This window comes from Antechinus flavipes, chromosome 6, assembly GCF_016432865.1.
Source record: "Antechinus flavipes isolate AdamAnt ecotype Samford, QLD, Australia chromosome 6, AdamAnt_v2, whole genome shotgun sequence".
Lineage (NCBI taxonomy): Eukaryota > Metazoa > Chordata > Mammalia > Dasyuromorphia > Dasyuridae > Antechinus > Antechinus flavipes.
Window position 1 is genome coordinate 256,829,860 of NC_067403.1, and position 19,547 is coordinate 256,849,406.

Sequence of the window (19,547 nt, forward strand, 5' to 3'; positions counted from 1 at the left end):
GCGCCCTGGGGCCGGCGGGGCGGGGCGGGGCGGGGCCCTCAGGCTGTGGGTCGTTACCCTCGCTCACTCCCCCCCACCCTCCCCCAGCTCAGAGCTGGGCCGGCGTCCCCTGCGGCGGGGGAGGGGAGGAGGAAAAGGGAGGGGAGGAGGAAGAGGAGCTGGCGGCCGTTGGTCGCGCGCGCGCCGCCGCCACCCCCCCTCTCCGAGCTTCCTCACCCAGCGAGCGGGCTCCCCGGCCGCGGGGATTGGCTGCCCCCGCGCGCGGCCCTTTCCGCAATTCCCATTGGCCGGCGGTGGCGCGGAGCGCCGGCTGCGATTGGCCGGCGCGCTGCGCCTGCGCGGCGGGGTTGTCGTCCGCCCTCCATTCCAGGGGAGGACGGCCGTCAGGGCGGACGTCTCGCTCGTCGCTCAGGGAAAGGCGGGGGTCCGGGCTCTTGGCCGGGGGCGGCGGCGCCATGAAGATCTTTGTGGGGAACGTAGATGGGGCGGACACGACCCCGGAGGAGCTCGCGGCCCTCTTCTCGCGCTTCGGCACCGTCATGAGCTGCGCCGTCATGAAGCAGTTCGCTTTCGTGCACGTGCGCGAGGCCGCGGGCGCGCTGCGCGCCATCGAGGCCCTGCACGGCCACGAGCTCCGGCCGGGGCGCGCCCTCGTGGTGGAGATGTCGCGGCCGCGGCCTCTCAACACTTGGAAAATTTTCGTGGGGAACGTGTCGGCCGCGTGCACGAGCCAGGAGCTGCGCAGCCTCTTCGAGCGCCACGGGCCCGTCATCGAGTGTGACGTGGTCAAAGGTAACGCGGGGGCGCGCCCGGGGGGGAAGGGGCCAGGACCCGCGGGGGCGCGTGTCGGGGCCGCGCCCGTCGGCGTTGGGGCGAGGACACTTTAAGCCGGTGACCGTGTGGGGGGGGACGGGGGCGCGTGTGCGCGGCGGGGGCGGAAAGTGTTGGGAAGTGCCGGGGCCACGCGGGATCCCGAGGCGCCTTCGGACGTCGGTCCGGGCCCGCTGCAGACGAATGCGCCGGAGCGGAAGGTAACGGGGCCCCCGAGCCCAGCCTCGCAGCGGCCTTCGCCCCCCCTTCCCCAGGAGCCTGACCCCGACTTTGAGCTTCCCCCTGGTGGCCGCAGGGATTCCTGGTCGGCAGAATCGCCGGCTTTAGGCCGCGCGGTTTGTGCAGATTCTGCCGCCTTGGGCAGGAACGGACCCTTGGGTAGTCCAGCGTCCTTTGCAGGTGGGATCGGCTTAGCTTCTCCTGGTGATCTGCAGAAGCCGCAGTTCATTTCCCTGCATTTCGGAAGAGAGGGAGGAGGGATGTGCTCGGAGAGTCTCATGCCCCTTTTTGGGGGTGTTCAGACTCGGCAAAAGGAGTGTTAGGGAGAGAAACCCTCCGTGTGTTTTCTGCATCTGCCACCCCGGTCCAGGAAGGCTCCTCCGTGGTGTATCTCCTCTTTCCAGCAAGGGGTGGGAAGAGTAAAAGATCTAATTTGGCCCTCCACTTCTCCTTCACAGGAATAGCCTTCTCATCCTGCATTAATATTGCATTCTATTTTCCTCAACTCAGGTTATGGAAGTCCAGGAATATCCGGATCCAGGCTCTTCTGCCAGGTGTTCTGGGGCAGGCTATGGTGTTTGCAGTTTGCTTTTGTATTGAGGAAAAATGGAAAGGACTTCAAGGAAGGAAGTGGGGATTCTGACTTTGGCTCTTATTTGTTTTCACTCGGCTTAATAAATGTCAGAATTGCTTCTTCACCAGGGTGGGTTCTGAGTGGAGAATTGAGAAATTTGGATCTGTGAAATTAAAATTGCTGTGGTGGAATTCGTGGTGTTAGGAACCTTCTTTGCTCGGTGCTTTCTCAGAAACAGAGGTAGCGGGTAGCGGAGGGAAAACAATTGGCATGGTTCATCACGGCTTGCTTAGACTGAAAAGAACGGGATGGGAGGTAGCTGGCATTTCGTTTGGAAGCACCTGGAGAATGCTTGTGGATTTAAGAGCAGAAATGTGTTTATGATCATGGCAGTCAGGAGTACCGGTTTATACTCCTTAATGAGACTGTTTGATTTGATCAGGAAGATCTGTGGGAGCCTCTTTAATATTAGAGCTCCCAGAGAAAGAGGGTCATACTTCACAGAATCCTTCTAACTCTCTTGCTGAGAACAGAAGTTTGGATGAGGCGAGCCCCAACGGGGGGGAGGTAATACAGTGATGGGTGTGAAAGAGGAACCGTTTTTCCATTACCTCCTATTATTACATTGACGCTAGTCTTTACCACTTAAAAACCCAAGGCTCACCGTTAGAGGAGAAGGAGGGAGTTGGACCTTTAGTGCAACCTGTGGTCCAGGTGCAGAAGGAAAGAGGAAGCTGCTTGGTGACTCTGGATGGCTTAGTGTATTAGAGCAGCAGTTCTGAGCCACCTGTGGCTTTACCCCATAGGCTCCGCAGAGAAGTGGGCGCCTTGTGTTCTGTCTTAAAGGCCCATCACCAGCCTGGGGGGAGCTCTGAGGAGATGCTGTCCCCTTAGACTTAGAACCTCCTGAAGAGTGAGTCTGTTGTGCCATACTAGCAGAGGGAATTGGGCGGTGATGCTGGGAAACCTCGGTGCTTTGTTTTCCCTATGGAAAAAGTATCTTCTCAAAAGTTCCTCCATATATTCCATCATCTAATTTGAAGCGTTGATGGGGCTCTTCAGGATCCTTGAATCTTCAGGTGTTTTTCCTTGCTGTTCTCTTAGCGAAACGAGGCTCTGTTCTCTTCTGCTGGTTCAGGCTCTTCTCCTGGGAGACTGGTTAGGCTTATGACTCCCTGAGCCAGCTGGTCTTGTGCTTTTTTATCTGCTTCCCAGAAGCCCCTTATATGGGTAGGATTTGGTTGTAGTCCTATATATATATTTTTCTTGGTGTATCCAGTTAATTTTAATGTGTGGTATTTTATGTGGATTTCAAGATACTTTTCAACCTGGCTCTTAAAAACATAATTTTAAAAATGGACAAAGTTGGGTTGTAATTAGGGTACCTGGCCTTTTTCAACTTTTCCCATCGTTCATTGGTTGTTTTAGCCTAATTCTACCCATTTTGGGACTGATTAGAAATAGCTACCAAGGGAATTCTCATTCAAGTTTTATTTCTCCTGACTCCTCTTGGATGCTCCCCCACCCCCCTTGGACTGCTACCCTTTGCGGCCCTTCCTTTCCCTTGAGTGAGGTTTGAGTGCCTTCCTCCTTACTTTCCACTCGTGTGTGGGGTCTTTTCCTTCTTCCTTCCCTCCCCTGTGGAGAGGAGAGCTTGTGTTCTGCTGCGGGGTGGGAAGGGACTCAGTTCCCTTTATTTCATTCTTTCATCATCTCAGATTCTAAGATTGCAAGTAGAAAGGGTCTTCCTGCCTCTTGTTTGCTTTCTTAGAACAGGGGAAGGTTGGGATTTGGAGGGCATTCTTCTGAACCAGCTTTAGAGCACCCGTACGTGCTGTGACATGATACTTGAGAGCACTTCCACATTTCTTAGTTCACAACAGTTGGCCAGATGGAGAGGCAGGTCAACAGACTTGCCCAGCGGCTCTGATGGTGCACTTGAAACCTCTTCATCCCCCCTAGTCCCCAGCACCATTTTGGTTCTTCCATATGGCTCCTACATAGGCTTTCTCTTCAGTTGCATTTGAATTTTGATGGTCATGTGTTTGCCCCCAAGGAACAGAAGAGGATACTGGTGTCCATGGAGAACATCTTGGGAGGAAGGCTCCACATCCAATGCCCTTCTCATAGCTAAAGTACTTGTTTGGGAGCAGAAGATGCCATTGATTTTGAGGGCTCAGCCTAAATTAGACTGATCAATTACTAGTGAGAAGTGTTCCTGATGGAGAGTCAGTGAGCGGGCTTAGTTCTTGCATCTCACCAGAGCCAGGCTGGGCTCTTGTGGATTCTTCTGGCTTCTTTTTCTCTAGCCTCGTACTTTCCCCAGACCCTCTCGCCCGACCTCTGGCGTTGTTGGCCAGATGCTCTGTTGGCGTCTCTGCGCTGACAAATTGCGTGGCGCCCCCCTCTCCCCATGCCCCAGGTGATCTTGGAAAGGGCAGTAAGTGGTTTGAGGATAGACGCGGTGCCAGCCACGATGACTGCAGCTTGTAATTTCACAGCCTGGAGAGCAGAAGGCCCATGTAGTTAAAACCTGTAGTGTCACAGAGGTTCAGCGCGGGGACAGGTTTGTCTGGGTATCTGTGAAGCATTGTGGCCCTGGGGGCGAGTCTGAGCTAGAGAGCCGCCTGGGCTTTATTTCCTCCACTCAAGAATATGGAAGCAATCCTGAGGTTTTGATCCTGGCTGGGCTTGTTTTGGAAGTTTGCAATCTCACTAGGTCAGAGCAGAAAACGTCTGGGATGAAGCCAGAATTCTTGGATTTAAGTGTAGCTCTCTGTCTAACATGGACAAGTCTGGGTCTCGCTTTCTTAATCTATAAAAGAGACCTTTGCCTTGCCGCCCTTAGAGGCTGTTTGTGAAAGTCAGGTGACAGTGGTCGTCACTGTTTTGTGAAGTGCCTTCTGGTTTCAGAGGGTCATTCCTGAAACTGCTGGTGGTTGGCTGCCTCTGTCTGGGAGGCTTTGGTTTGACCTGGTGTCCTTGCCGTAATTAGCCTAGTGCCCCCAGGGTTTGGAGACTGAAGCCTGGGTATAAACTCAGGTGAGTGGCAGCCATAAGCTGGAGAGAAGTCTCCTTTTTGTCTGGCAGTTAGGAAGCTTTTTATTGAAGCTTTGCTGGAAGTCCTTTTAATGGCATCTCCCTAGCCTGGGGTCGTTGGCAGCCTTAAGGCCTGGGCTCCCAGTCCAGGAGGAAAGCTGTGGAGGTGACTGGTGATGGCCGGGACCTGCCATCGGGAATGAGTGTGTGCGCGAGTGGCTGCGTGTGTGTCCCAGTGTGGGGCTTACTCTCAGGTAAAGGGCCTGCTCCCCCTAACCGCTAACCCCTCTGTCTGCTGCTTTATCAGACTATGCGTTTGTTCACATGGAAAAGGAAGCAGACGCCAAAGCCGCCATCGAGCAGCTCAACGGCAAGGAAGTGAAGGGCAAGCGCATCAACGTGGAGCTTTCCATCAAAGGTCAGAAGAAGGGGCCAGCGGGCCTGGCAGCCCCTGGGGAAAAGGCCAAGAAGCCAGGGGCTGGCGACACTGCGTTCCCTGGGACTGGTGGCTTTTCCGCCACCTTTGATTACCAGCAGGCCTTCGGCAACAGCACCACCGGCTTCGATGGGCGGCCCCGGCAGCCCTCTCCTCCTTTCTATGGCCGTGACCGCAGTCCCCTGCGCCGCTCGCCTCCCCGAGCTTCCTACGTGACCCCGCTGACTGCCCAGCCGGCCACTTACCGAGCCCAGCCTTCAGTTTCCCTGGGGGCGGCCTATAGAGCCCAACCCTCTGCTTCCTTGGGTGTTGCCTACCGGACCCAGCCCATGACAGCCCAGGCAGCCTCCTACCGGGCACAGCCTTCAGTGTCCCTGGGCGCCCCGTACCGGGCCCAGCTGGCTAGCCCTGGCTCACAGCCCGGGGGAGCTTCCTCACTTGGCCCCTACGGAGGTGCCCAGCCTTCGGCCTCGGCCCTTACTTCCTACGGGGCCCAGTCAGCCGCGGCCTCTTCTCTCACCTCCTATGGGGCACAGGCCTCCTCCCTTGCCTCATATGGGAATCAGCCAGCTTCCTATGGGGTGCGGGCTGCTGCCTCCTCTTACAACGCCCAGTCGGCAGCTTCCTCCCTGACCTCCTATGGGGCTCAGGCAGCTTCCTACGGGGCCCAGCCTGCAGCATCCTCACTTGCTTACGGGGCCCAGGCGGCCTCCTATAACACCCAGCCTACTGCAGCCTCCTATAATGCTCAGCCCACGGCAGCCTCTTACAATGCCCAGTCAGGCCCATATGCAGCCCAGCCAGCTGCTTCCTATTCTGCCCAGCCTGCTGCCTACGTGGCTCAGCCCGCTACTGCTGCAGCCTATGCCGCCCAGCCAGCCGCCTACGCGGCGCAGGCAGCGGGGCCCCTCGCCGGCTCCTACGGCGCCCAGCCGGTCGTCACAGCGCAGCTGAATGCGTATGGGGCTCAGGCCACCATGGGCCTCTCTGGCTCCTATGGGGCTCAGTCAGCTGCAGCGACCGGCTCCTATGGGGCGGCAGCTGCCTACGGCGCCCAGCCCACCGCGGCGGCCCTGGCTGCTCCCTACCGCACTCAGTCGTCGGCCCCGTTGGGTTCTTCCTATGCTGCCCAACAGCAGCCTCCCCAGCCTGCTGCTGCTTCCTACCGGGGCCAGCCAGGTGCCACCTATGAGGGGGCGGGCCAGCCGTCCGCAGCCTACCTGTCCCTGTCCCAGGGGCCTGTTGCCAACGCCGCTACCAGCACCCCGCCGCCCTATGAGCGTACCCGCCTCTCCCCACCCCGAGACAGCTACGATGATCCCTACAAAAAGGCCGCCGCCATCATGTCGAAAAGGTACTGTATGCCCCCAGGCTCTGCCCCCTGGCTGGGGCCTTGGGCGCGGGGCTGAGGTTAGGATGGGAGGGAAGCTAGAGCCAATGACCCTTCCTCACTCTCCATTCACCTTGGTGCTCCGTGGGATGCCTCGAGGCCAAGTGGTAGGGTTTTTTGGGGGGCAGCCTCTCAAGATTTTAGTTGGGGCTTTAGACAGTGTGGCTCGATTTAGAGCCTGCCACTTAAGGCTGTGAGAGGCGGCGCCTGGCTGGGTCAGCCTCTGTGCCACGGGATCCCTTGCTGGTGAATGGGTCCCTGATCTTTTCCCACCATCTTGAATGCCCCCTAACGTGTGACCTGGCTGTCCTTGCTGTGATAGCTGTAGGTTTGGAGATGAGGCAGTGGGGGGGGCACCTAGATCTGCACTAGTACCCTGGTAGTCAGTACTGCGTCTGCTCTGGGGGAAACGGGGAATCTTGCTGGCATTCGCCGTTCCAAAGCAACCGAGCTTGGCTCTCCTCCGACCTGGACCTTTCACTGTGGGTGTCCCAGGTGTTTTTTGTGACGTAGAAATGGATGGTGGCCACAGAGCATCTTGGGCCTGGACCTAGGGGGAGTGTCAGTGAAGGGCTTGGTCCCCAACCCTAAACCATCCCAGTTTATCCCAGATTTGATTTTCTTGCCCTGTATCAGCATCCCGGGGGTGGAAAGCACACGAGACCCCTTGATTGGAGACTTGCCTGGCCACTAGCCCCTGACTCCATTGGCATTTCCCCCCACCCAGCTGGAGCTCCTTCCCCGACAACTGTCTCATTCACCAACTGTCTTCTTCTCTCGATCAGGTATGGTTCCAACCGGCGCTTAGCCGAGCTCTCTGATTACCGCCGTTTATCAGACTCGCAGCTTTCGTTCCGCCGCTCGCCGACAAAGTCCTCGCTGGATTACCGTCGCCTGCCCGATGCCCATTCCGATTACGCTCGCTATTCGGGCTCCTATAGCGAGTACCTGCGGGCAGCGCAGATGCACTCTGGCTACCAGCGCCGCCTGTAGGGTTGTCCTGCGGGTGGGTGGGAACAGAGTGAGGAGGAGGTGGGGGTAGGCTAGGGGCCCGTTCGGTAAGAGCGAGTTTTGATTCCCCTTTCTCCAGTGTGGTTCTGCCCGAGGCAGCCGAGTCTTTGTAGTGTTGCGGCAGTAACCTGTTCTTTTGTTCCTCCGCCTCAGCAGTGAGTCTTGCCTTTGGCTCCAGACGGTCGGCTCCCCCTCCCACCTCCTGTCCCCTACCCCCTGCCTCCCACTTTTACTGAGCAGGAATTTCTCTTTACGTTTTTATCTTTTTCCTGAACTCCCTTGGATTTTTTGTGCGCGGTGTTTGAGGTCGTCTGGACAGGAAGCAGCCCATGGCTGCGGTCAGCGGCGCCTTTTCCTTTTGAGAGATGAGGGAGGCTGGGGACAGGTCAGCCCCTTCATCCCCTGTGCTCCCTTGACCCCATCCCTGCCCACACGCCGCTTTGGAGGTGGGGTTCCTGGTGACTGCGAGCAGAGCTGATGTTGAGCAGTACACCCCAGCCCCTCGTTCCCCATCTTCCCCAAGTAGGGAGTGTTAGAAACCTCATTTTTTTCTTTCCCCTTTTGTATGGACTATGAATAAAACTTGGGGCAATTTGCAGTTTGGAAACCTGGTTGTCATTGTCTTGATTGAACTGTGTCACCGAGGAGCCATCGGTGACATCGAGAGAGATGTGGCAGCTAAAGTGAAGGCAACCTGGACTTTGATCCCAGAAATCCAGGGAGGACAGAATCGTTAGGCTGTGGGCTTCCTACAGGAAGGTCTCTGGGAGATGATCTCCTTGGGCATACCTAGCTTATGGTGCCCTCTGCTTCATGGCCCCTGTACACCCTGTACAGGTGATAGGGCAAGGGGGAATGACCTGTGCTTTGGGGTGGTTGGGAAGGAGAGGGGATGGCAGAGGGGACAGTCGACCTCAGTGGATGTTCCATGCTCCCCCCTGCCTCCGCTATCACCTGCGCCCTCCTCCCAATTATGGGGCTCTGGAGTAGCCTTGTGGGCTTACTGTAGTTTTAGGTAAGAGGGAAGCAGCAAGACCTAGAGAGCTGCAGCTTTTTTAGGACCCAGAAAAAGGAGGCACTGGGAGCACAGACAGGAGGAGGCCTGAGGACTTGACTTGAAAATTGGAGTCTGGCCTGGAGAAGTTGGTCTTCACATTACTTGAGCCAGATTTCCATTCCACATTGGGGGAGGCGGGGCTTCTTGGGATGATGTGCATCTGGGAGCATTGTTCTTCCTACCCTCCCTCCCCCCCAGCAGATGGTGTGCTGGTGCCGGGATGTCCCGGCCAAACCCGTCCACTTGTAGCCCATTGATCGGGAAGCAGTCAGCACTCGGAGGCCGGCTCTTCCGTGGAGCTCTCGGGGTCACATCGGGCTACCCAGGATCATCCAGGGCTAGGATGCACTCCAGGAGATTTCTGAGCTGTGAATTCTCTCTTCCTATTTGCTTCTACTCTTTGTTTTTCCTTTATTCTTTGGAAGGGATCCGAGGTGTGGGGTGGGGGTGGGGGGAACTGAGGTTATTTGTAAGCCTTCATAGGTAGAGCTCGAGCTCTCCATGAACATTGGAAGGTTGGCTATAACAAGTCCTTCTTTCTTGTCATTCTGATCTCCTGTCTTCTCTCTTTTTCTCCCCTGTTGGGGGTCTTGACTGACTGTCCTTTTTGCAGCTCAGGGCAAGCGGTTACCTGGAACCACCTGGAGCCTGGATGAGCACCCTAGCCAGGCCCAGGCTCCCGGACCCCTTGGCTCTCTTGAGTTCCTCCTTGGCTAATGGGGACAGAGCAGGTGTGCTGCTAGCCCTCTCCCCACCCTGTTCTCTCTCGTCCTTCCTTTTCTGCCCAGGAGGGTCAAGCTAGCTGGGCAGTCTGTCTTCGGTTGTTCCAGCCCATTTTCTCATTTCTCCTGTTCCTCTCGTGTCTTTCTGACTTTGAGATCCTGTCTCCTTGGAGGAGGGTGGAGGGAAGTGTCAGCTTGGGGGCTGTTGATAGGTATGGGAGAGAACCTGTGACTCCTCTTATGTTGGGGACCCCACATCTACATGCACCTTACATTTTGGGAAAGTAGAAGTAGGTGCAGTTGCTGCTGGATGGCTACTCCAAAAGGCAGGCAGACCCTGCCTCGGGCTGTCCCCAAGTGGCCCCGTGGCCACTACTTCTGCTCCTTGCTGAGTTCTCCAAGCTGTCCTTGGTGTCCCCCTGGACCGCTTTGCTTTTCTGCTTCAGGCAAAATGGAACGTCACAGTGTATGTTTTTTTTTTTTTACAGGCATCTCTTTAGGTGGCTGCTGCCCCAAATGGACCAACTAACCCAATCATGGTCCTGTAGGCTTTGGATTTAGAGGCCTGGGGTTTAAGAGAGGGGAACTTTGGGACCCACAGATCAAAATGGTAGGGCTTTTGGTGTCCACACTGCACCAAAGCGTTTTGTTAGTGGCACCAGTTGAGAGACACTTAAGGAGTGGCTGTGAGCCCGAATTGGGCACAAGCAGGTTTTTTCACACCTGGTTCTGGTTTGATGCCGTCTTCCTGTTGAGCACTGGACCAAGCACCGTCAGAGGTGCCGTCCGGCAATTCCACCAACCTGAAGCGCCTAGAACCTCCTGCGTACAGGCCTCAGCTCTGGCAGAAGAGAATGACAGGCTTCCTCCTGAGGTTGAGCTGCCCTCTTCAATTAATCACATGATGGCGGGTGATAGGAATAGGACAAATATTGGGCATTCAGGAGAGGGAAGAATTTCCCGCGGAGAACGGGCGGGACTTTGTTCCCATTGGACTTTTAAGGGGCATACCGCCCTTTCCCTTGCCGAGGAGGGATAGCAAGCTTGACCTATAGAAAGGCGAGTTTAGACAGGGAGACTAGAGAGCGCCTGAGTTCTGGTGACTCTTGTGTTGAGAGGAGGCTGGGTACAGCTTTTCCCCGGCTGCCTTTCTTCCCTGTTACAATGGGGTAGGTCCAAATGAGGAGTAATTAACTTTGTGTCCTGGGACCCCTTGGACAGGTAGTTTGGTGAAATCTATGGACCCTACAGAGTGATGTTATTTTTGAATGCCTGAAATACATACGATTACAAAGAAGGCCAGTTATGTCAGAATAAAGATGTAATTACAAATGCTCTGAAATTACCCATGGAGGTGAGCCCCAGATTAAGAAATCTTGGTCAAGGGCTCTTGGGTGCCCCTGCTTCTGATATCCTTGGATCCCCTCCAAAGTTGGGACTTCGGTAGAGCTGGAAGCAGACCTCTTGTTGGGGAAGAAGCTGGCTGGGAGTTTGTGAGGTCCCCACCTTGTCTTCCTAAGTGGGAGTGTTAGGGGAAGGGTCAAACTGCCGGGGAAGTGCACAAATCCTTGCGCAGCAATTGGAAGGGACCTTACTGAGAGCAGAGCCAGAGGGATTGGCCCAGAAGGAGTTCCAGGCATGGGTCTCTGGGCTCTCAACTGGAGTGTCTTTGCCAGCCCCCCGAGCTGGGCCTGGAAACCTGGAGGCCAGAAGTGGACACTTGGCCCCACAAAAGTCCCTGGCTGTTTGTTTTGTTATGGAAAATGGCCGGATCCTGTTCTCTGTGGTCTGGGTCTGGAGTGATCAGCCATTTACAGTCTAAGTGGAGTCCAAACTAATCCAGCAAAGGGTGGTTCTGTCCTGGGTTTAATTGGAGCCCTTCGGTGTGGAGGCCTGCCCCCACGGCTCTTTCCTGGGATTATTTTGGGGGGAAAGGGGGAAGACTTGAATTTAGCATGTGGAGTGAAATTTCCTTGAAGAGGCAGGAATTAGAGCTGGCTGCCCAGGCCGCAGCCCTCGCCTGTGCCCTGGAACTTTTTGTTTTAGCCTAGTTGGGTTCCTTTTTCACCTGTCTTTTAAGCCTTTCACAGCATTCTGAGAAGGGTGGGTGTAAAGCTTCAAAGGCCACACAAAAGATTCCGGACTAGTCCAAGCATATTTTACAAAGGAGGGGCCATGGTTCAGAACCAGAAAGGGCCGGACCCCTTATCCCAGGTCCCAGGCCCCTCCTGCCCGGTCCTGCCGGTACAGCAGTTGCAGCCAGACAGGAGGGGCCGGACTGGACTGGACATGGGCTTCTGTCTGTCCAGAAGATGTGGATGATTGGGCCCCAGATGGGCCACCCTTGGTATGTCCCTGGGGCTGTTTGCTTCATACGGGGGAAGTGGGGCTCAGTGACCCTGAGTCTGACCTGCCGGGTTACCCCCCCAAGGTTGAATTTCAGTCTGCAAAGCCATTAACAAGCCAGGGGATACCCCCCAACTCCAGCCATTTCCAGAAAGGCATCACCTACACTGCAGAGGCGGCCGACACCAGGCTCGGGGGCTGCTTTGCCTTGGATCTTGGGGGGCTGTGCAGTATGCGTGCTGGGGATCCAAGCAATTCAAGAGACTCCTCTGCTCTGACAGTGCATGTCCCGAATTCTCTTTCCCCCTCCCCACTTCGGATGGCTCGGTTGGCCTTGTTTCAAGGCCCTCGTTGAGGATGCAGAGGTTCTCCCCAGGCACCCCGAGCCTGGGATAGCTTGGCTGAGGGTGGTGCATCACCTGGTCCCTGCACACTGCTTCCTATCCTCCCAGCGGGGAATGAGTCTGCCTTTACTCCTCTGCATACAGCAGGTGCTGAATTGAAAGTGCTTTTGCAGCACTTAGTTTGGAAAGCAATGAGGAGTTTGTCAGGGAGGAGCGTCTCACCACATGGATGTGCTGGGATAAGGGAGGTACTAAGTTAATCTCATCTTGATGGAAGCTGCTGTTGGATCTCTGGACCGACCTTCCTAGATGTCTTTGCTGTCTGGGCTGCATCCATTAAGTGCCTACTATGTACAAAGGTCATTTGGTTCTTCTAGCATCCTCATATGACCCTGGAGAAAACTGAGGGCAGGCTCCCCTGAAAGGGCTTGCCGGGCTGGAGCTCCTGCCCGGGGCTGGCTGAGCAATCCGCCTCTCTCGGAGCCCGCCTCCTGTGCCAGGGGTTGCCCCTTCACCTTGCGCTTTGGGCTCTTGTGTGGGCACGTCCTGTTTTGTGTCTGGAGAGTTCTCTTGGGAAGCTGCTTCCAGCAGCGAGGGGACGTTGTGGACGAGCCGAAGGAAGGAAGCCGAGGCTGGCTCTCGCCTGGAAACCGGAGCGGGAGGATGGAGAGCAGCTGCGGGGCGGGGGGCGGGGTCGCTGGGCCGGGCCGTGTACACCCGTTCTAGCCTGGTTGCAGAAAAATAAAGACGGAACCAGAACTTTCGGTGCCTCGCACGTTTTCTTGGGAGGGGCCTTTGCTTACCCGTCCCCCATCTCCCATCCCCCATCCCCCATCCCCTCCCGTTTCTCAGGCCGGATCTTTCTCTCTTAGCTGGGGAGGGGGGCGTCTCCAGATCTTAGTCTACCCCCACATCCCCTTCGGCCTCGCCGCCTCCGCGGGGCGCCTCGGGCTATTTAGTGTGTGCTCTGAGGCTGGACGGTTACGGTACGAGCCGCCCACGTGCCCCAATTCTGGTCCCCCTTCTCCGTGGTGGGGGTGGGCTCTGGGCTCAGTGAACGGCGGGCCCCCAGGAAGTCGAGCAGCAAGCCACGGGAGACAGCGGAGCTGCGGGAGGCGGGGGCAGGAGCGAGGAGGGGACCCTTCGGCGCAGGCTCCGCTCTCCTCCCACTTACCTTTAGCTACGCCTCCGGCGGCTCCGTGCCCAATCGGCTTGGCCCGGCTGCGCACGCTGTGCTCTTACTGGCCCTCAGCGAACGCTTCTTGACATCACTGACGTCTGCTTTTCCCTGCCCCCCAGGTGACGGACGTGTTTCGTAACCAACAGGGAGGAGGGTCTGCGTGGAACGCCGGCCTCCCGCTCGGTAGCGTGACCAATCGGGCGGCCGGCTGAGCCCCGAGTCTTTTCCCGGAGTCGCCGCTGCAGCCGTCGCCATTTTAGCGTTTTGTCAGAGGCGCGAGGAGGAGGCTGCGCCGCGTCCCGTGCGGGTGAGCCGCGAGCGCCGTCTCCGAGCCCCGGCCCCAACCCCGCGCCCCGGCCTCGCCCCGAGCGGGCAGCCCGGGCCCCTCCCCAGAGCCGGCGTGGCGGTCCGCCCCTCCCTTCCCCCACCCGCCCTGCCCCCCTGCTTTGCCCCGGGTGGGTCCCCGGCCCCGCCCCCGCTCCCCCCTCCCCCCTAGGTCCCCGGCCTTTGTCCCGACTGCCGGGTCCGGGACGCGGTGCCAGCCTGGTATCTTGCAGGCTCCGGTCGAGATGGTGAAGCTGTTCATCGGCAACCTGCCCCGCGAGGCGACGGAGCAGGAGATCCGCTCTCTGTTCGAGCAGTACGGGAAGGTGCTCGAGTGCGACATCATCAAGAACTACGGCTTCGTGCACATCGAGGACAAGACGGCGGCCGAGGACGCCATCCGCAACCTGCACCACTACAAGCTGCACGGCGTCAACATCAACGTGGAGGCCAGCAAGAACAAGAGCAAGGCCTCCACCAAGCTGCACGTGGGCAACATCAGCCCCACGTGCACCAACCTCGAGCTGCGCGCCAAGTTCGAGGAGTACGGGCCCGTGATCGAGTGCGACATCGTCAAGGACTACGCCTTCGTGCACATGGAGCGCGCCGAGGACGCCGTGGAGGCCATCCGCGGCCTGGACAACACCGAGTTCCAAGGTGAGGGGGGCGGCCTGGCTTTTACAGACTGGGAAACTGAGGCAGGGACTCTGGCCCAGGGGCTTCTGGTCATCTTGTACACTCTGGGTTGGGGCGACTTTCGACCAGTTCTTGGGGAGCTTTTGACTCTCTTCCCCTTCCCCTTTGGTCTTTATTCCAGGGTCACTGGTTGCCCTGGCTGCTTGTTTTCCTCACACCTGGAGGCCCACTCCCCTTCCCCAAGGATGATCTGTGCAGTGCCAAGGGCATTGATGGGGCCCTGATGCTGGCCCAGAGGGAGTTTGTTTTCCCTTTTTAATTGGCAAGTTGAGAATGACTGGGTCAACAACTTAATGAGAAGGCCCTTCTGCTTAACTCCTTCCTGCCTGCTTGGGGGTATGGAGGGCACAGCCCTCCAGCTCCCTGCTTTTCTCCAAGTTCCTCTTCGCTTTGTTTTCACTGGCACAGTCCAGGTTTCTCCTCTCCTTTGCTGAAGCCTTTCCCAGTGATTGTTAACAGGGATTCCTATTCCCCAAGTTTCTCAGAAACACCTGTGGTCTTAATATTATTTCCTTATTTTATTTCTTGTATTCCAACTTGTCTTTTAAAATTAGAGGGTGGTTTTTCTGGGGCTTTGAACTTCTGCTAAAAACCCTTGGTTCAGGGTATTTCAGATTTTTTTAAGTTGCCCCAAGTTTTTTATGCCTTGAAAAACCCTAACTTTGGGGTGACTCGCATGAAGGAAAAGGCAGAACTAGGGGCTGTTCTTTTTGCTCCTTTTGGCTTTTGTTTGGTTTGTGCCCAGAGTGGCCCCCAGCCAAAATGCCGAAGGCTGGTTGGCCCTGGAGGGATCCCAGCTAGAAGACACAGCTAGTTCTTCTGCCTGTTGCTGCTTCTGCCCCCTTTCTCCTGGGACATGCCCTAATCTGTTCTTTACCTTAACAGATTTCTATTCTTTTTGTTAGATAATCAGCCTTTTATCTGAGCCACCACAGCTCCGCGTTTTCTTGGTTAGTTAGTTTCTCATTGAGTGTCCCCTTAGGAACCAGCTCTAGGAACCCCTCCCGGCAGCTGAGTGTTCCAGGTTTTGAGGGTCATGTGTGTGCTTGTGGTGGTCACTAGTGAATAGAAAGCCTTGCTGACCTTGGCTCCCTTGGATTTTTGTGTATTAGAGCACATCTAAGGAAGGATCTGCATTTCCAGAGAAGCCGGTTCTGGTTCTTTCCTGCTCTAGAACACCTGCTTTCTTCCTCTGATGGTAAAAAGTTCCGTATTTTCTCTTGCTTCACAATTAGACTCTGGTCTGCATTGGTTTTCACAGGCATTCTCCTTTTCATTTCCAAGTTACAACGTTTTTTAAGGTTTTGTTATTTCTGCAGAAGTGGTATTTAGGTTCTGGGGTTCCTAAGTTTCAGAGAAACAAAGGTCATTATAGACAAGTCTCCCCTGAGGTGACTGTCTGGATGGATACTTTATCCCTACTTGTTTTCCAGTTCTTGTTGCCTCCCCCCAGCCCATCTCCATCTCCACTCTCGCTTTCTCTATTTCCTTTGGGAAATCCTGGTTTTGTGAACATCTTGGTTCTCTTTCTGTCTTTGGCATAACTCCAAACTGTCAGTCCCTAATATCCAATGGCAGATTGCTTACAACCTATTGAAGTAATGGACAAAAACTTGGGGAAAGGAAATAAATGCTTTGGTTAGAACTTTTCACAAAAGGTATCTGATACCTGGCCCCGGGCTCTAGGCTGGAAAAGCATTCTGGGCTCCTGTGGGTCTCGCCTAAAAAATGGTCTCTTAACAATCATTCACTTTTGAAGATGATGGTTCTGTGCCTTGGGTGTCAGGGGAGTCGACCAGCTGAGGCTCACAGTTACCACCATCCCAACTGGTCTGGAACCCAGGTCTTCTTCCTGGAAGACAATTGCTTTTGGCCATCTTGAAACGTGCTGCCTCTCGCTGACGGACGTTTTGTGGGCATGCGTAGGCCTTTGAAAGTAGAGGGGGCTCAGCCATGGTCTTTGAAAGGCACTTCTTTGGGATCGGGGCCACTTACTCTTCTGGGATGAGAGACTCTAGGTCTTTCTAGCTTCCAGAGGGTGTTTTTCCTCAAGGACTTGTCCTTTACAACGGTCTCTTCCCGTGGAGTGGTAGAGGGTAGGGGCGTTGGCCACTCACTGGCTGTTGTCATTCTGGGGGGCCCCACGCCCCTGTGTTCAGTAAAGGCAGCCCCTCCTGTGGGGAGCAGAGAGCCGCAGGGTGGGTGCTGACGCTGACTTGCAGAGGGGATGCGGTGACAGGCGGGTCACTCACCAAGGACTTGACGATTCTTTCTTAGGACAAGATTGGTTTTCCTTTCCTTGATAATGGCTGGTAAACCAGCCTAGTGGAGAGCCTTCTTAGCCAGAAACCCTGATGCTGGAGAGAGACCAGGCCTCTCAAGTGAGTTCCTTGTGCGGTGCCGTAGACGGTTAAGTGTCTTTCTGATGCTGAGCTTGGCCTGCTTCGGAGATGGCTTCCAGTAGCTCTTGCTGTGGTGGAGGAGTCTGGGGCCGGGGGCCGGGGCTGGGACCGAGTAACAGCAACCTTCTCGCCTCTGTTTCTTCAAGGCAAACGAATGCACGTGCAGCTGTCCACCAGCCGGCTTCGGACCGCCCCCGGGATGGGAGACCAGAGCGGCTGCTATCGGTGCGGGAAAGAGGGCCACTGGTCCAAAGAGTGTCCGGTGGATCGGACGGGCCGCATGGCGGACTTGACCGAGCAGTATAACGAGCAGTACGGAGCTGTTCGGGCCCCCTACGCCATGAGCTATGGGGAGTCCGTGTATTACAGCAACGCATATGGAGCGCTTGACGCCTACTACAAGAGATGTCGAGTCCGGTCTTACGAGGCGGTGGCGGCGGCGGCGGCGGCCTCCGCGTACAACTATGCAGAGCAGACCCTGTCCCAGCTCCCACAAGTCCAGAACCCAGCCATGACCGGTCACCTCACCTCCGCCTCTGTTGACCCCTACGATAGACACCTATTGCCGACCTCAGGAGCTGCCGCCGCCACCGCTGCTGCTGCCGCTGCCGCCGCCGCTGCAGTCACTGCAGCCTCCACTTCCTATTACGGACGGGACCGGAGCCCCCTGCGCCGCGCTCCCACAGTCCCTACTGTCGGAGAGGGCTACGGTTACGGGCACGAGAACGAGCTGTCCCAGGCCTCGGCGGCCGCGCGGAATTCTCTGTATGATGTGGCGCGGTATGAGCGGGAGCAGTACGCGGACCGGGCGCGGTACTCGGCCTTTTAAAGCTCGAGGTGAGAGGGTTGCGTTCCCCCAAGGTTTTGTTCTTTCTGGCGGCTCAGGGGGCCAGGCTGCCTTGCTGTTTTCTCAGGAATGGGCTGGCTCTGGTGCTGGGGACGGCAGCCATCCATTGCTCGTTCCCCGGTGCTGTCTCAAGTCCCGGCCCTCATGGCAGATTTCCTAGGCCCTGTTGCTGTTGGCTGGCAGTTAAGAGTTAATCTCTTCAGGCGGTCAAACGAGGGAAGGGCGGCAGTACCCCTGAGTTCCTGCCTGCACCTCTTGCCACAGGCAAGAGCTGGTCTTTGTTTTGTCATGGGAGCTCCTGGGGGAAGGCCCTGCTGCAGCCGGACGCTGACCCGAAGTAATGCCATCCTAGGGTCCCATTGGTAATGAGTCCTAGCTAGTGGCGTCCCTGGAGGCTCGGGCAGGCCCCAGAGTACAGGGAGGGACCCTCGGCTTGGGGCCGTGTCAGTCAGAACAAAGCGCGAGGGGCGAGCTGGCCCAGCCGGTCTGCGGGAGGAGGCCTTCCTTCTCGGCCCCCGGGTACGGCACCTCCCTTGTCTGGCTTCATCCTGTTATTCTTTGGCACTCTTGTGACGCTCTCTTGTCCTCTGTGCTGTCTTCTGTGGCTTCTTTTGTCTAATGGCTCTTTTAGCTGTAATTGTGTATGATTGGAGGGACTCAGGAAGTCAGGGCTTCTGCCTCTGAGGTTCTGGCCCCAGAGCCACTGTCGGGCCTCTTGACTTTGTCTCCCCCTCCATTCTTGGGGCCCTCGAGCCCCTGTGGCTCACTCCTGCTTCTCTACAGCTTTGGGACCCCCTTCCTCAGAAGCTCTTTGTGGCTTCCCTTTCTCTCAATGGATTCGTTGTACTTTGGGGAACTGGTCGGTTCCCCTGGACCCCCTGCTGATGGGTGGAGTTGGGCCTCTCGAGGTGGCCTCGGAGGCCCCCAGCACCCTCTCCAGCCGCTTCCCTGGCAGAGCCGGACGCTCATGAGCCTCGCTGCTTGTCCTTCCCCCCTCAAACTGCCTCCTAGCCTGGATCCCAGTCTTGACTTACTCTCCAGACACCTGATGGATGCTCCCTCCCTTGCTTGGTGGGGGACCCTGGGGTCTTCCTCTCCTTTGGTAGTGTCAGTATCTTTGGTCGGTTGTCAGTATCGTCCCACTCCCTTATCAGAGACAGGGCCTGTCCTTGAGATCAGGAAGACCAAGAAAGGAAAAGACCGCAAGGACCAAAGAGCCGCCAGACCTGGTTCTGTTCCGCTGGCCCTTCAGCAGAGGGCCAGAGACGGAGGTACGAGATTTTTCTGAGCTTCCTGCTGCTTTCTGGTCCGTAGGCCTTGCCTCTTGGGGGAGGGTGTAGGCTGCCCGCACGGTGTACTGAGAGCGGGCAGGCTTTGGAAGGCTGTCCCAAGAGGGAAGGGAGGAGCTGGATGGTCATGGCCACTTTGAGCTTGTCTTTACTGTAAGCCCATGTATTGTGCTTTCTTTCAGGTGGGATGTGTGGGGGCTGAAGCCCCGGGCTGCGGTTGTGCATGAGAATTCACCCTTCGTGGTCCCCCATCTTCGGGATGTTCTCACGGCTTTGTGCATTGGGTCCCTCAGGAACCACGGACCTTAATTTAACCTTGCTAAGTTGAGACTCTCCTCCGCCTACCCCTCTGTTCTTCAGTCCCCTCCCCTTCACGTTCTGTTCTCCCTGTAGCCTTGACTATGTCCAGAAACAGTGGCAGGGCTTGTTCTGTCTCCCCGCTGACCTCCTGCTCTCAGTGGGTGTTGACCACAGTTGCAGGGGGCTCTGGCTCCTTCTTCCCCGATTTGCCCCTAGAGGCTTGCGATGGGTAGACGTGTAGAGTTGGTCACCTTTTTTTCCAGTGAAATAAATGTTTTTTCAATTTAGGGTGTGTCTGTTTTGAGAGAGTCCTTATCTTGGGGGAGGTGGGGGAGGATTCATTTTGAACCTTTGAGCCCCGCAGCTGCCCTTGGCGAGCATCAGAGGGGAGGTTAAGGCAGAGAGAGTTGGGGAGAAAGAACTTCTCCTTCAGATACTAGAAAGCTGGTTTGTGCATCACTTGGCTGGAGTCTTGCCTTGGCCCTCTTGCTGATTAGCCGGCCTGCCCTTTCCTTGGAATATTGACAGGCTCGCAAAGGT

General features: G+C 56.5%; 2 protein-coding genes across 10 annotated transcripts; both read left to right on the plus strand.

Annotated features, from left to right (window-relative positions):
• The first annotated feature begins 367 nt into the window (after positions 1–367).
• RBM14 (RNA binding motif protein 14) lies at positions 368–13,362 on the plus strand. 5 transcript variants are annotated; one of them, XM_051964957.1, is made up of 3 exons: positions 368–792; positions 4,971–5,081; positions 13,269–13,339. In XM_051964957.1, the coding sequence occupies exons 1-3, from the start codon at positions 456–458 to the stop codon at positions 13,286–13,288; spliced, it is 468 nt and encodes a 155-aa protein (XP_051820917.1). In that variant the 5' UTR covers positions 368–455; the 3' UTR covers positions 13,289–13,339. The 5 variants fall into 5 exon arrangements, with proteins under 5 accessions (XP_051820917.1, XP_051820916.1, XP_051820918.1 ...); XM_051964956.1 differs by lacking the exon at positions 13,269–13,339 and adding an exon at positions 7,275–7,392; XM_051964954.1 differs by lacking the exon at positions 13,269–13,339 and adding an exon at positions 7,275–8,107 and having other exon boundaries at positions 376–792; positions 4,971–6,453.
• Positions 13,363–13,369: 7 nt separating this feature from the next.
• Positions 13,370–19,294, plus strand: LOC127540321 (RNA-binding protein 4). Of its 5 annotated transcripts, XR_007948119.1 has the most exons (5): positions 13,370–13,456; positions 13,707–14,130; positions 16,718–17,408; positions 18,573–18,689; positions 18,890–19,294. XR_007948119.1 is itself a non-coding variant. In XM_051964963.1 (4 exons), the coding sequence occupies exons 2-3, from the start codon at positions 13,719–13,721 to the stop codon at positions 17,398–17,400; spliced, it is 1,095 nt and encodes a 364-aa protein (XP_051820923.1). In that variant the 5' UTR covers positions 13,370–13,456; positions 13,707–13,718; the 3' UTR covers positions 17,401–17,408; positions 18,573–19,294. The 5 variants fall into 5 exon arrangements, 2 of the variants coding, with proteins under 2 accessions (XP_051820923.1, XP_051820922.1); XR_007948120.1 differs by lacking the exons at positions 18,573–18,689; positions 18,890–19,294 and adding an exon at positions 16,447–16,550 and having other exon boundaries at positions 16,718–16,813; XR_007948121.1 differs by lacking the exons at positions 16,718–17,408; positions 18,573–18,689; positions 18,890–19,294 and adding exons at positions 15,282–15,367; positions 16,447–16,542.
• Positions 19,295–19,547: the final 253 nt, after the last annotated feature.